Source organism: Myxocyprinus asiaticus, chromosome 47 (assembly GCF_019703515.2).
Source record: "Myxocyprinus asiaticus isolate MX2 ecotype Aquarium Trade chromosome 47, UBuf_Myxa_2, whole genome shotgun sequence".
In the NCBI taxonomy this organism is placed as follows: Eukaryota; Metazoa; Chordata; class Actinopteri; order Cypriniformes; family Catostomidae; genus Myxocyprinus; species Myxocyprinus asiaticus.
The window spans coordinates 2,943,580-2,959,190 of NC_059390.1; the positions used below are offsets into that span (position 1 = coordinate 2,943,580).

General features: G+C 36.3%; 1 protein-coding gene across 1 annotated transcript in view; it reads left to right on the forward strand.

Moving 5' to 3' along the window:
- The window catches only part of LOC127436519 (palmitoyltransferase ZDHHC17-like), a 40,185-nt gene extending 28,310 nt beyond the window's left edge, over positions 1–11,875 (forward strand). The window contains exons 11-17 of the mRNA XM_051690773.1: positions 1,889–2,013; positions 3,723–3,785; positions 3,959–4,052; positions 4,583–4,666; positions 6,185–6,342; positions 7,099–7,193; positions 7,380–11,875. Coding sequence (XP_051546733.1) covers positions 1,889–2,013; positions 3,723–3,785; positions 3,959–4,052; positions 4,583–4,666; positions 6,185–6,342; positions 7,099–7,193; positions 7,380–7,518 — 758 coding nt within the window. The 3' untranslated portion in view covers positions 7,519–11,875. The remainder of the gene's footprint in view (positions 1–1,888; positions 2,014–3,722; positions 3,786–3,958; positions 4,053–4,582; positions 4,667–6,184; positions 6,343–7,098; positions 7,194–7,379) is intronic.
- Positions 11,876–15,611: the final 3,736 nt, after the last annotated feature.

A 15,611-nucleotide genomic window follows, 5' to 3' on the forward strand; every position in this document is an offset into this window, starting at 1 on the left:
TTGTCGAAATGTGGTTTGTGCGGCTTTCTGCTCTTATAAGAGGTTTTGGGTTGATGGTTGTTTGTGTTTAGCATGCACAGAACAGCCATCTGTCCAGGTGTGTTTCAGCAGATTTCAGGAATAGAAACAAACACTGCAGCTGAAATCGGATCAAGCGCTCTGGGTGGGTCCATCTCCCCATCGTCCTCATCAACCAACAATAGAGCATTTCCTTTGGGGATTCAGTTTCAGCTTGAGCACAGATGTTTTCTGCTGTAATTGTTGCCCGTGCAGTTTTGGAATAGCCCAGCTTTGTCGCGTGGTAGCAAAACCACCAGCCCATTTATATTTAAGAGATTATTAGCTTTTGTGGCCATCTGTTTTGTGTCTTACTTGAAGAAAGACACTTTTGCTACATCTCAGATTTGTTATAGCCACAAGTCAAACAAGGAAACGTTACATTATTGCAAGAATACTTAAAACTTACCGGTACGGTTCGATTACAAACTTTTCCCATCCTGGAATTCACAGCACAGTTAGTTAACAACTTGGGACAGAGAACCGTGCTGGTGGAACGCCTGTGATGTGGCAACTCATGATTGGTCAATTGCCCAGTCAGTCTGTTCTAATCCTGGTTTGCAGTACCACAGTGTCAGAAGAAAACCATGCCAGCAAGCCCAGATTGGTACGGAACGGCACGGTTCCGCAACTAGAACTGTTTGGCCGGATGGTCGAAAAGCAACTTGTTTCCCCAAATTTACTTCTTTTGTCTCGTAATCACCTGCAAAACTTTAAGAAGTTTGAAGTCTTGAGATTTAGAAGCTTTATATCTGTAAAGATCCAGATATAAGATTCTGGGATAATGTAACCACTGTTTCCACTATCTACTGTATATGACTGTTTTTGTACTGGAAACTCAGGTATTGGGACAGTATTTGCTCTCTAGCTGAATTTAGTCAGTTGAGCCTGAGACCACATCCACACCAGTTCCTTTTGTTTTGGAAACTCACGTCATCATTTTCCAAAGTATGCGGTAATGGAGAGCATTTTCCGAACGCTCCGTTTTCGGGTGGAGAAAAATGCCGTTCTAGAGGACATGGATAGCATCTAAGCCATCATGGGACAGTTCTACAGTCATTGAATCGCTGAAAATGAGTTTTTACCAGGGCTGGAAAAGTCATGGGAATTAATAAAATCTTTCAAAAGTGAAAATTTATTAAAAGTTTTATAGTGAATATATATTTCTTTAGTTATGCTCTGCTCTAACATATTTAATTGGCTACATATTGGTGTTTTGTAGAGATTTGTGAGCAAATTATTTTGAATCATTTTGAAATTATTTCACTGATTCAGTCGACCATTTTTTTTATTTTATTTTTTGGATTTTCTCCCCAATTTGGAATGTCCAAATTCCCAATGTGCTCTAGGTCCTCATGGTGGTGTAGTGACTCTCAGTTGCCTCCGCGTCTGAGACCGTCAATCCGCGCATCTTATCACATGGCTTGTTGAGCGCGTTACCGTGGAGACATAGCGCGTATTCTCTGCGGCATCCACGCACAACTCACCACGCGCCCCACTGAGAGCAAGAACCACACATTATAGCGACCACGAAGAGGTTACCCCATGTAACACTACCCTCCCTAGCAACCGGGCCAATTTGGTTGCTTAGGAGACCTTGCTGAAGTCACTCAGCACGCCCTGGATTCAAACTGGCAACTCCATAGTCAGCGTCTTTACTCACTGAGCTACCCAGGCCCCCGGTCGACCAGTTTGAATCGATTCCTAAAAATCCTTATCCACTTCTTACAAATGAATGGAAAGGTAATTGGAAATGTAATGGAAATTCATTGGTCCAAAAGTGTTTTGCATTGTTGGAGGTTACATAACAAGTTTCCTTAACTCTCCACACATCTGTCATTCGTCACCATTCACCTGCCCTTCCTGCTAAACAGTCTGGCTCTCTTCTACAACTTTGGAAAGTCTTGGAAATCCGACCCTGGCATTATCAAAGCCTCTGAGGAGCAGAAAAAGAAGGTAAAATCTCAAACAGAAGAGTCCATCTGTAATTACACCATGTGTTTTGCAGGCCTGATTCTGACAGACCATATTGTGATTGTGTAAATATCATAGACTGCGTTAACACTGCAGCTGAATGTGGACCAAATCTGATTTTTTCACTCACATTTGACACAAATCTGTTAATTAGATGATCATGTGAACAGCCCAAAGCACTTTGACATTTTCAAATCCGGTCTGGGCCACTTTCATATGTGGAAATAAATCGGATATGTATCAGATTTTTTCCAATCTGTCTTCGGTGTGAACAGCCAGGTCAGATTAAATGTGATTTTTACATTAATCTACCTCATCATTCGTCATTTGCATGCTTGATTTCCAGCGTATTTACGATTGTTATATTTTAAAACTTTTAAGTGCGAGTCATATCTGTCTAGTTAATGCATTCAGTTTATTTTTAAGGAAAGAAAATAAAAGTATAGGCTTCAACATGGGTTCAGCAATCCGTTTGGATTGCACGTTAAATATGCGAATGAAAAGATATAGATTTATATAACGGCGCTCTTAGCTTGTGTCACTCGCTCAGAAAACAGTTGCTATATTTCTCAAACTGTATCAAAATACGAATGCAAGCCAGTCAATGGAAATATGAAATAAAGATAACTCTTCTTACCTTACATATATGTAATGCCGTTTTTCAATTTTATGGTGTGTTTCGCTCGTAGGTAATACACTTTAACTTCGATGATTATTTAAATTCCATCATACAAAGGCAAATGATGACATAGACCGTTGATAGATAAAAATACTCTTTCTCCATCACTCGTGGACATATTATCAGATAGGCATGTGTCCTATCTGCGTTAAAAACGGATATTTTTTTAATTCTTTTTTTTATTTTATCCCCTTTTCTCCCAATTTGGCATGCCCAATTCCCACTGCTTACTAGGTCCTCATGGTGGCGCGGTTACTCACCTCAATCCGGGTGGCGGAGGACAAGTCTCAGTTGCCTCCGCTTCTGAGACCGTCAATCCGTGCATCTTATCACGTGGCTCGCTGTGCATGACACCGCGGAGACTCACAGCATGTGGAGGCTCATGCTACTCTCCGCGATCCACGCACAACTTACCACGCGCCCCATTGAGAGCAAGAACCACTAATCGTGACCACGAGGAGGTCACCCCATGTGACTCTACCCTACCTAGCAACCGGGCCAATTTGGTTGCTTAGGAGACCTGCCTGGAGTCACTCAGCATGCCCTGGATTCGAACTCGTGACTCCAGGGGTGGTAGTCAGCATCAATACTCGCTGAGCTACCCAGATCCCGGATAATTAAATTTGTAATTATAATGTAATTCATTATTCATACTATAATGATGAACATGCTGGAGTTGCATACTCAAGGAGTGCTACACGCATGCGGGTCAGTTCAGGAGTGACGGATGTTCAGACCAGTGTCTGATATGAGCTACATTTAAAATGTCATGTGAACAACCTAACAAAAAAATCTGATTTGAGCAACACATTCAGCTGCGGTGTGAACGTAGCCATAGGCACTTTTTGAGCCAGCCCTGCGTTTTGTTATTGATTTATACACTAAATTGGGTCAGTTTTCATTTTCAGGAATATTTGACAGGCAGTTGGCTGGGCGTGAACTTTTTAACACGTTACAGATGATTCTAAACAGTTTCTTCTCTTAATCTCTGCCTCTTTTTCTCTTCCTCTAGACTATAGTTGAATTAGCAGAAACAGGTTGTCTGGATCTCAGTATATTCTGTAGCACCTGTTTGGTAATTATTACTCTTTTCCCATTATAAAAACAAATGCTTTAACACTGAACATGTTCCACACAAGTGTCGTCCTCGAAAGTGTGCCAACCGATAACCAAAAAGTCTTATTTGAATTGCAATTTGCATTGAAGTGCTCTCACATAAAACACAGTTTAATGGCCTGTTCTCCACAGATACGGAAACCCATCAGATCAAAACACTGCGCCGTGTGCAATCGATGCATTGCCAAGTTTGATCACCACTGCCCGTGGGTAGGCAACTGCGTAGGTGAGTCTCCCATTGACAAATAATCTGTCACACAACAGCACATGCTCTTCCTAAAAAGAGCCTTTTCATCTGATATTATTAACATGAAGAGACAGAGGCTTTTCTCTGGTCAGATGTTTGGCCAGCAAATGCAGATTTATCTGGTTTTGTTGAAGCAGGTCACCAGAAAATTGCCTCTCACAATTTCATTAAGTTTTTAACACACAAAGGCCTCAATTCTTGGTCAAAAAATTAGGTTTTCTTGTTTCAGCACTAAACTAAAAGCTTGGCTTCGGAGACAAGTCAAGTCAAAAGTAATTTCGCACACATAAACACAAACACTTGCTCTCAAACGATCCAGATAGATCTGTCTGATATGGGAAACCCTTGGCATCACTTAATCCAAATCACATTTATTTCTCCCTCCCTTTGTTCTGGACTGGTTTGGACCAAAGTATGATTGTTGTGCATGAAAAAGGTGTATGTAAGAGAGAGATCTGTCTCATTCCTCACATCTATCTGATGTTTTTATTCTCTTTATCTCTGGACAGGAAGTGGAAACCACCGTTACTTTATGGGTTATTTATTCTTCCTGTTGTGTATGATCTGCTGGATGATATACGGCTGCATTTGCTGTGAGTTACACACATACATACACGCTTCTGTATCTGTCTGTCTATCTAGCTGTCTGTCATTCTAACTATTTGTTGTCTGTCATTCTGTCTGTCTGTCTATCGTTCTATCCATCTATCTGTTTGTCATTCTGTCTGTCTGTCTATCTGTCTGTCTGTCATTCTATCGTTCATTCCGTCTGTCGTTCTATCTGTCTGTCTATCGTTCTATGGCTGGATCATTCTGTCTATCTGTCTGTCTGTCGTTCTATCTGTCTGTCTGTCATTCTATCTGTCATTCTGTTTATCTGTTTGTCATTCTGTCAGTCTGTCTATCTCTGTCAATCTGTTGTTCTGTCTGTCTGTCTATCGTTCTATCCATCTATCTGTTTGTCATTCTGTCTGTTGTTCTATCTGTCATTCTATTTATCTGTCTGTCTGTCATTCTATCGTTCATTCTGTCTGTCGTTCTATCTGTCTGTCTATTGTTCTATGGCTGGATCATTCTGTCTGTCTGTCTGTCTGTTGTTCTATCTGTCTGTCTGTCATTCTGTCTGTCTGTTTGTCTGTCATTCTGTCTATCTATCCATCCTTCTATCTGTCTGTCTGTCATTCTATCATTCATTCTATCTGTCGTTCTATCTGTCTGTCTGTTGTTCTATGGCTGGATCATTCTGTCTGTCTGTCATTCTGTCTGTGTCGTTCTATCTATCTGTTTGTCTGTCTGTCTGTCATTATATCTGTCTATCTATCCATCCTTCTATCTGTCTGTCTGTCATTCTATCATTCTATCTGTCTGTCGTTCTATCTGTCTGTCTATCGTTCTATGGCTGTATCATTCTGTCTGTCTGTCATTCGATCTGTCTGTCTGTCTGTCATTATATCTGTCTGTCTGTGGTTCGTTCTGTCTATCTATCTAGCTATCATTCAATCTGTCTATCATTCAATCTATCTGTCTGTCGTTCTGTCTGTCTGTCTGTCATTATGTCTGTCTGTCATTATATCTGTCTGTCTGTCTATATATCTGTCTTTCTGTCTGTATTCTGTCATTCGGTATATCTGTCATTCTATCTATCTGTCTGTGGTTCGTTCTGTCTGTCTATCTAGCTATCATTCAATCTGTCTATCATTCTATCTATCTGTCTGTCGTTCTGTCTATCTATCTGTTTGTCATTCTATCTGTCTTTATGTCTGTATTCTATCGTTCAGTCTGTCTGTCATTCTGTCTGTCTATCATTCTATCTGTCTATAGTTCAAATCTATCTGTTTTTTGTTCTATCTCTGTCATTCTATCTATCTGGTTTTGTCTGTCTGTCTAGCTATCGTTCAATCTCTATCATTCAATCTGTCTGTCATTCTATCTGTCTGTCTATCTATCTATCTGTCTATTTATCTATCTGTCTATTTATCTATCTATCATTCTATCTGTCTATAGTTCAAATCTATCTCTCTGTCGTTCAATCTCACTGTCTGTCATTCTATCTGTTGTTCGGTCTGTCTGTTGGTCTGTCTGTCTGATAATATCACTGTCTGTCTCTGTAGACTGGAGGATCCACTGTGTGACCAGCTACACTAAAGACGGCTTCTGGATGTACCTCACTCAGATCGCCACCTGCTCGCCGTGGATGTTCTGGATGTTCCTCAACAGTGTGTTTCACCTCATGTGGGTCGCTGTGCTCATTATGTGCCAGCTCTACCAGGTGAGACACACACAAACACGTTATAAGTCCTAATGTGTTCTGGAACTTAGTGACATGCCTACCTAGTTAACATCTTTGTGCATCATGGTTCTAATGAAGCAAAATTATATTGCTGTAAAGATACCTTGTTTTTGACAAATCTAAGGAAAAATGCTTTGACAAACTACATTTCCAGATTTTGTGCTATATGACTAAAAATGTCTGTGATTAGCCACTGGCTGGTAACATTTTAGCTTTTTTAAAATGTACAGATCTATGTAATCTTGAAATTGCATATACAGTGCGTGTGTGTGTGTGTGTGTGTGTGTGTGTGTGTGTGTGTATATATATATATATATATATATATGTATGCAATTGATAGAATACATAGATCTGTACATTTAAAAAAAGCTAAAATGTGACCAATATGATAAACTAATGATAATATAACATTTGTAAAATTAATATTTTTGTAATGTACCAATTAAGAAGTTCCCATGTAATAAGTCTTTCTAATTTAAGATTTAATTGAATTAAAAATGAAGTATTTAAATATGATAGCAGCATGCTAGCATTAGACATGTGAGTGTTAGTGAAGTCTCTAGTGTGCTTCACTCGTGGAGTGTTATTTGAGCCGTGTGTTTCAGTTCATTCGCTTATAAGATTTCATGCCAGTTAATTTGCTGCCTATGTAGACAGAAAGGCAGCTCACTAAGGTCTGGAACAGAGTTTTTGTTGATTGATGTGTTCGTTTAACTCTCTTTGCTCTCTCTATAGATTGCTGTTCTGGGCATCACAACAAATGAGCGAATGAACGCCAGAAGATATAAGCACTTTAAAATCACAGCCACGTCCATCGAGAGCCCTTTCAAGTGAGTCATTTAAATTCACTGAGACTTGCTGAGAACACTAATAGACTAGATAGGGTAAAGTTTGTCAAGAAAAACTTTGATGTTGCCTTGTCTGAACTTAAAGCATATCAAAGGCTTTTTGTGTGTTTGTTTACATTTATACATTACATTAAATACAAATTTCCTCGTTTTTTTTTTTGCTTGTAGTCACGGCTGTATGCGGAACCTTATAGATTTCTTCGAGTTGCGTTGCTGTGGTCTGCTGCGACCAGTGGGGGTAGACTGGACCTCCCAGTACACAATAGAGTACGACCAGACGTCCGGCTCAGGATACCAGCTGGTGTAGCGCGGTGAATGAACGACAGAGCGTCAGAAGAAGAGAGAGAGAAGTGCTGCTCACCGGGACCATCTTCACCGAGAGACTACAAACCTCACCCAGTCAGGATTTGCATGCTGTTATTGGTTACCGTCACCAACTGACCTGACCCGACTCCACCTGACCACTGCACCCGCCCCCCTGCCATAGACAGCATTATGAGACGCAGGGTCGAGAGGAACAGGAAGAGGAGGAGTTTAATGACATCAGCGGCATGCAGCGCACTCTCCTCATTTGGTCGGAAGAGTTTTTTGGGATTGTTTTGCACATCGAGTGCTTTTCCGTTGCGTTCGTTTTACAGTTTTCGTCTTGTGGCCTCTTTTCTGTTGCTTTTTTTAAAAGTGATATCAAGTCTTCATTTAAATCCTGGTTCAACCTGGAACTCTGTATAGAATTGAGATTCAGCATAGCAGAAGTGGAAGTTGTGTGGCATTTTGACAGCTGTTAAAGGGATAGTTCACTCAAAAATGACAATTCTGTCGTCATCATGTTGTTTCAAACCCATATGACTTTCTTCTGTGGAACACAAAGCAAGATGTGGTGAAGAATGTTCAAGCTGCTCTTTTCCATACAATGAAAGCATATAGTGACCATAAGCTGTCAAGCTCCAAAAAGTATCAAAAATGTAGTCCATATGACTCATGAACTACTTTTGTGGTACTTTTAGAAGAAAAATAACAGCATGTGGTTTTGAAATGACGTGAATGTGAGTAAATAATGATTGAATTTTCATTTTTGGGTGAATTATTCCTTTAAGCTGCCTTGATTCACCTAATCATGATTCTATATGATTGCCTGAATTTACTGATATTTTGGAATGAATCTGATCAAAACAGACATCATATAGTCACATGACTAGAGAGATGCCCTCTTAAATAATGTGACGTAAAACATATTTATTTTAACCTATTTATAAAGTATTTTTCAAAGAGTTAAGTATGGTACCATGTGGTCATTTTACATGTTTTCATCATTGCAATTTATACATTACAGCATATATGTACATATGCAGCATGTTTAATAGTTTAGGTGGGTGACAAATCTCACAGAACCTGTCAAGAATATGCCCAGGTCACATTTCACTCGAAAATCAGAAGTATGAAACAAAAATATATATTTTGCGTTAAGAAATGTACACTATTTTAAGGAGCGTTAAGATTTTTTTTTTTGCATTGACATTTTTTGTCATGACAATTCAGCACATTTTCCCATAATTCTCTTTACCCTAATGCAAAAAAAAATACATATAAAGTTTTTCATTTTTAAAGTATTTATAAATTATAGTGGTATTTGTTGTACTACCCTTATGCTGATTTAAATAATAAATGATTGACTTATACATTTTAAAAATACTGTATTACAGTAATGAGAATCACCATATCGGTAAAGAGAATTTTGAGGGGAAAGTTGATTGTTGCAAAAAGAAATGTTACAATGCAAAACGTCTTAATGGTCCCAAAATGGGCTTAAATTGTTTTGTTTTTTACTTCGGATTTTGTGAAATTTGACCTGGCCTTATTCTTGGCGGATTTTGTAGGATTCACCCTGGTGCCCATAGATTTGACAAGAAATAACACACTTATATGTGAAACTCATATTTATTATGTATGTGTAGTTTTAGAAAGTTTATGCATTTAAAATGCTGTGTTGGGAACGCCATTAAGTGGACCTGATAGCTGTATAAACTTAATGGAAGACGTTGTTTAATATGAGAGCCTGCGATGGGGGTGACTTCCAGTTGTTTTATAGTTTTTTTTTATTTTTGGTGGTGGCGACATTTTTGTCTGCCTAAAACAATGCACTGATATTATTTTTAGTTTTGTTGTAACTGCTGAATCAAGCTTGATATTCCACCTTTCCGAGGAATCTACGCATTTATGTAACGAGGAAGCTCCTCCCCCTTTTGCTCTTCTACGTTTCCTCTTCCTGTTGGTGGAACGTTGTCATAGCAGCAGCAGCCGACTGGATGAACTTGATGTAAAGAATGTGCATCTGTACATAAACGAACTAGATTTATTTCTGTGAGTGACTTTTGTTCGTTTTTATTTTGTCCTTGTTAGTTGAAGCTGCTCTTATTTTTTTTTATTTTTTTTTTTAATCTTACCAAAAAGCAGAAAAAAAAAAAATCAACTATTATCCAAGTGTATGACTGTAGCTTTTAGTGGCGTCTGGCACTGCTGTGTATAATAGACCTTTTACCCTGCAAGTCTTCACTGCATGTGTAAAACCTGGACATGGGGCTGTTACCATAGTGACCATCCCTCCCATCCGAGAAACCACCCCACGAGCCATGCATCTGTAAATATGAATGTTCAGTATTTGCAAGTATGTTTTATGTTGTTTTTTACATTTTATATCCAATTCACAAAACGCGAGCAGAATGAATTTGTGTAAATAATTCGTAAAACCATTTTTTGCGTAATTTACGTAAGAAAATGTTTAGGAATATTATTGCGTAAATGATCGCATTCAAATCGATGTGATAAAATATGTAAGAATGGTTTTACAAATGTTCTTGTGTAAATTATCGCATTTAATTCGATGTGACAATTCACGTAAGAACGGTTTTGCAAACGTTCTTGCGTAAATTTTCATGTTCAATTCAATGCAACAAAATACGAAAACGATTTTACGAATGTTGTTGCGTAAATTAAGTATGGACAGTTCTACGAACACGTAAATATTTGCATTCAATTCAATGTGACAAAATACGAAAGAACAGTTTTACGTATGCTCTTACATAAAATATCACATTAAATTCAATGCAGCAATTTACATAAGAACGGTTTTACGATTGCTCTTGTTTTATAAATGATCTCGAGGAAATTGGTGCATTTAATTCAATGCAACAATTTACATAAGAACAGTTACAATACGAATGTTCTCACGAAATTATCACATTGAATTCAACACAACAGTTTTCACAATAATTTACACGAACACTCGTGAAACCGTTCTTATGTAAATTATTTATTTCAAAGCGAAAATTTACTTAGGAATGGTTTTACTTACATTCTCGTTTAAATTAGCGTATTGTATTCAATATGACAATTTTCACGATAAACTGCTCTTGCGCAAATTATTGCATTCAATTCATAGCAACAATTTACGTAAGAACGGTTTTACGAATGTTCTTGGGGAAATTGTTGCATCGAATTCAATATGACAATTTACATAAGAACAGATTTATGAATGTTCTCACAAATTATTTCATTCAATGCGATGCAACAATTTTCGCGATAATTTACGCAAACTTTCCTTAAACTGCTCTTGCGTAAATTATCGCATTCAATTCAAAGCGACAATTTAAGTAAGAACATTTCTATGAACGCTTTCACGTAAATAATCACATTCAATTCAGCAATTTACATAAGAAATGTTTTATGAACCTTCTCGTGTAAATTATCGCATTCAATGCAACAATTTTCGCGCTAATTTACACAAACTTTCCTAAAACTGCTCTTGCGTAAATTATCGCATTCAATTCAAAGCGACAATTTATGTAAGAACAGTTCTATGAACGCTTTCACGTAAATAATCACATTCAATTCAACAATTTACATAAATGTTTTACGAACCTTCTCGCGTAAATTATCGCATTCAATTCAATGCAACAATTTTCACGCTAATTTACACAAACTTTCCTAAAACTGCTCTTGCGTAAATTATCGCATTCAATTCAAAGCGACAATTTATGTAAGAACGGTTTTACGAACTATTTACGCACATTCGTTCTGCACGTTTTGTGAATCAGACCTGATGTGTGTATCGTTATTGCGTGTCCCTCATGGTCAGTGGTCGCTCGCTATTGATCGATCAGATCTTTGCAGATGTTTTATGTCTGAGTGTTCCATTCTCGTTAATTAATATTAAAATCTAAAGGGTTTCTTTTTGTATGTTACATCACTGGGTTTGTTGTACCACTGGATGTACAAATGGTAAAGCAAATGCCAGAGAAGTAGACGTAAGAAACGCAGAACTCTCATGCTGTAATTGAAGACGGTGCATCGTGATGACATTGTCTGAAGTGGATGCAACGCATCACCAGTAATGGACGTAATCGGTGGCCCGTACTGTAATATCTTAATTAGGCACAGTAACAGTCATTTATTAGGATGAAAATACATGTGACACTGTTTTTAGAATATATTCACTCTGTTGTTCTTATGCCTTTAAGATTTGGCTGTTTTCTCACCCTGTGAAAGCACATGCTCATCTCCAGTGCCTCAGCGGAAATCAGGACGTCACCCTACTCTGCTTCAGATGTTAACTTATTGGGCATGGTTCAATTTTAATGGCTTTATTAATAAAACATTGAAAGGTGAAAGTCCGGTGTGTATTTTTTAATGTGACGGTCATACTCTGCGTAATGAAACATGGTTTGTCTTTTAATAACAACTTCAGTAACAGCTACAATGTAACTTTTTAGAGCAGGACCCTGCAAAAACGAGTACTTTAAAGTGTTTATTGCTTTGACATATATATATGCTCGTAACATGTACTACTCTTGATTCATTAACCCAACCCCTTAAAGGGTGAATCTTATGAAAACTGTGACGTCCAGATCTAATTTCCCACCAAAACCAAAAATGCATAAAGACAGTGAAGCTTATTTTTATGGAACATTTAGATTTTTTGCATTGACACATTTTGACTTCATCATCTGTTTTAATGTTACAGTAACGCAAGTATTTTTTGCATCACAGTAATGAGAATTGGTGGTGAAGATGTGCGTCATTAGCCCACAAATCTTAATGGTCCTCAAGTAGGCATTATATACTGTATATATTACTTTCTTTTAATTCTGGAGGGAAATTTGGCCCACGCTTCATAAGATTCACCATAAAAAGTTTTGGAATGAATAAAAACTATTTCTAGTAAAAGAAATATCATGACTATCATTGAGCGTGGACCAGAGCCCCTGCGCCCTGACCATAGCCAAATCCTTTGGGTCCAAAGTTCTTTGCATAACACGCTAAAAAAGAAGAAAGAGTTAGTGGCATTTCAAAAGACCGGAGTGCTGAGTTTTGCCTTTCACGTATGATAAGATTATCTTTCTATAGCTTTCACAAAGAGGTCAGAAAGTGCATTGAAAGTTACTTGGTTATTTCAAGATTTTCACGTTAATGTAGATGCTCAGCTTTAGCTTTGATGCAATCCCTGTTATGACCAACTCATCCAGAACATATGATCCATTCACAACCGTGTTGCTTTAAGGCATATTCTGGTTTATTGTCAGCTCGGTGCTCATGTATAAAATGTGTGACATGCTGTCGATTGTCAATAACTTTGATGCATCGATCAGTGTGTATAAACGAATGGAAAAAGCATTTACAGTAAGGCCTTAACTATGGATGCCAAGCAGGCCAGATGGTTTAGAAAAGTGAATTTAATTGTATTATTATTGAATATGAACATGAATTATTAAGAAGAAAATAATTATTCGAGCTATCGTGTCTAAATGATCTTTTTTGAGGTGGGACTACTTTGAACTTCTGGTTATGCATTACTATTGTAATTGTAATTTCTGTGAGTGGGGTTTAATGCATGTAAACAGTCTCTTTCTGGTGTCCGTGGAAGTGAATGGGGGTCAATTTCTGAATGTTAAAATACTCACTGTTTCAAAAGTATAGCCACAAGATGTAAACAATGTGTGTGTAAACATGATTTTAATGTGATAAAATGGCTTATTAACCTTTTCTGTGTAAATTTATCGCCAGTTTTACAACTTCGTTACTATGACGATGTAATGTCAGCAAACCCTTAAACCTTAAAATGACTAAAAATTACCATTTAAACCACATTACTGCCCAAGTAATAGTTTTAAAATAAGAATTAATATAAGTTATTAATATAACTTTTATAAAATTATAAGCTTCACATTTCTCTGTTTAAACCCTCCAAAAATTGTCCCCATTGACTTCTATTGTGTCTCACTGTAACCTCGATCTTTGCTTTTTTTTTAAAGAAATTGACTGACGAGTCTAAATTAATTAATTCATTTTTGTGGTAATAAACATTATGCCACAAATGCTCTTAATTGAGCCTAAATTGTCATGAACCCTGAATATTTCTTTAATGCCTAATTTTAACACGCTCAATTATTTTAGCCTATATTCAAATTTACACATTTCAGTTTCATAGCAAAATTCCATTAAATTGAATTGTGTAATTTTGAACAAAATGACATTAATAAAACTTTAAATATTTAGCTTGTTTTCGTTTGATAAATAAAATTAAACAATTCAATTTGATGGAATTGAAATACATAAATCTTAACATAATTTTTTGAGTGCATTTATAATATTTTAAAAAATCTTGTGGTGATTCTCTTTGAAAAAAGTGTATTTTAATGTTTATTGTCCGGGCCCTGTAAACAAAAATTCCTCAGTAAAAAAAACAAATAATAATAATAATAATTTTTTACTAATTGAGCTGTAAAGTCGTCTTTTTTTTTAAGTGAGAAAATGTAAAAAAAATATATATATATATATATATATAATTTTTCTTTTTTTTTTTTTTTTTTTACATTTTCTCACACATATATATATATATATATATATATATATATATATATATATATTTATTATTTTTTTTATTTTTTTATTTTTTTACATTTTCTCATATATATATATATATATATATATATATATATATATATATATATATATATATATATATATATTTTATTATTTTTTTTATTTTTTTATTTTTTTTACATTTTCTCACATATATATATATATATATATATATATATATATATATTATTATTATTATTTTTTTATTTTTTTTATTTTTTTCAGAATACTTTCAGTTCTTGACTTCCATTCTGTTTGAGGGACAAGTTCAAGTTATTCCTGGTAGTAATCGACTGGGTGTCACAGATTTGAAAATAGCCTGGAATATTCCTGAATTTCTTGAAATGACCCGTGAAATGAAATGAACTGGTTTAGCCACAAGTTGGGGCACAAAATTTGGACCATTGTTGGACAAAATCGCCAGTAATAGCCGACTGCAGACGTCTGGTCTAATAAAGATAAACTACAGACAATGAACACCCTGCAGACATCTGGAAACTCAAGTCAAAACATAGCGGGACCACCAAGAGCTATAAGACAATAGAGAGTCAAACAGAGCCAAGTGATTCTTTTGATTCACCACATTGTTAAAAGGACTATGTAATCTATATTTACCACAATAAAGTGGGTTTAAAACAATACTATTCAAGCTTAGACAATTTAAAGGACAATTTCATACATATACTCACTTAATTTGTTGCTTCTGAGATCCAGGCAAATATGAGCAGTTCTCTGTAAAATGGCATCGCAGCTATATAAATGTGTTGTTATTACAGAGTTATTACAGACTGAACACAAGCCCAGACATGAGACAGTTAAAAAAAAAACAGTCAGTTCATCTCACAGCCTCAGGGTTTAATCGTGCAATGAGGCGTCTGTCCGTAAAGACAAGTCATGCCAACATAAACTCCAGTATGCATGTATGCAAGTGTATTAAAAAGTATTAAAGTTGGTATAATTATAATAACATTATTACACAGAGCCATTTCATATGAGCCTTTTAGGTTGTATTCGTTAACATTAGTTGACTACATTAGTTAATGTAAACTAACAATGAACTATACTTTTATAATGTTACTTTCAACAAATAGGCCTACTAATACATTGTTAAATGAAAAGTTGTATATATTAACATTAGTTAATGCACTATGAGCATGAACTAATAATGAAACCAAGATTTATAAATGTTGTAAAAATCACGATACCTACACTCAAAAATTTTATCTATCTATCATATCTCTTCAGCAGACATGGATTAAACCACTGGAGTCGTATGGATTACGTTATGCTGCATTGAAGTGCTTTTTTGAGCTTCAAAATTCTGGCCAACATTCACTAGCACTGAATGGACCTACAGAGCTGAGATATTCTTTTAACGGTACACTGGCAAGGAGTCTAGATGCCATTCTTTTTGAATGGATGTCTATGGACAAGATGCTTCAGCATGCTTAATAAACTGCTTTTGTGACTACCCAACCCTGGAGT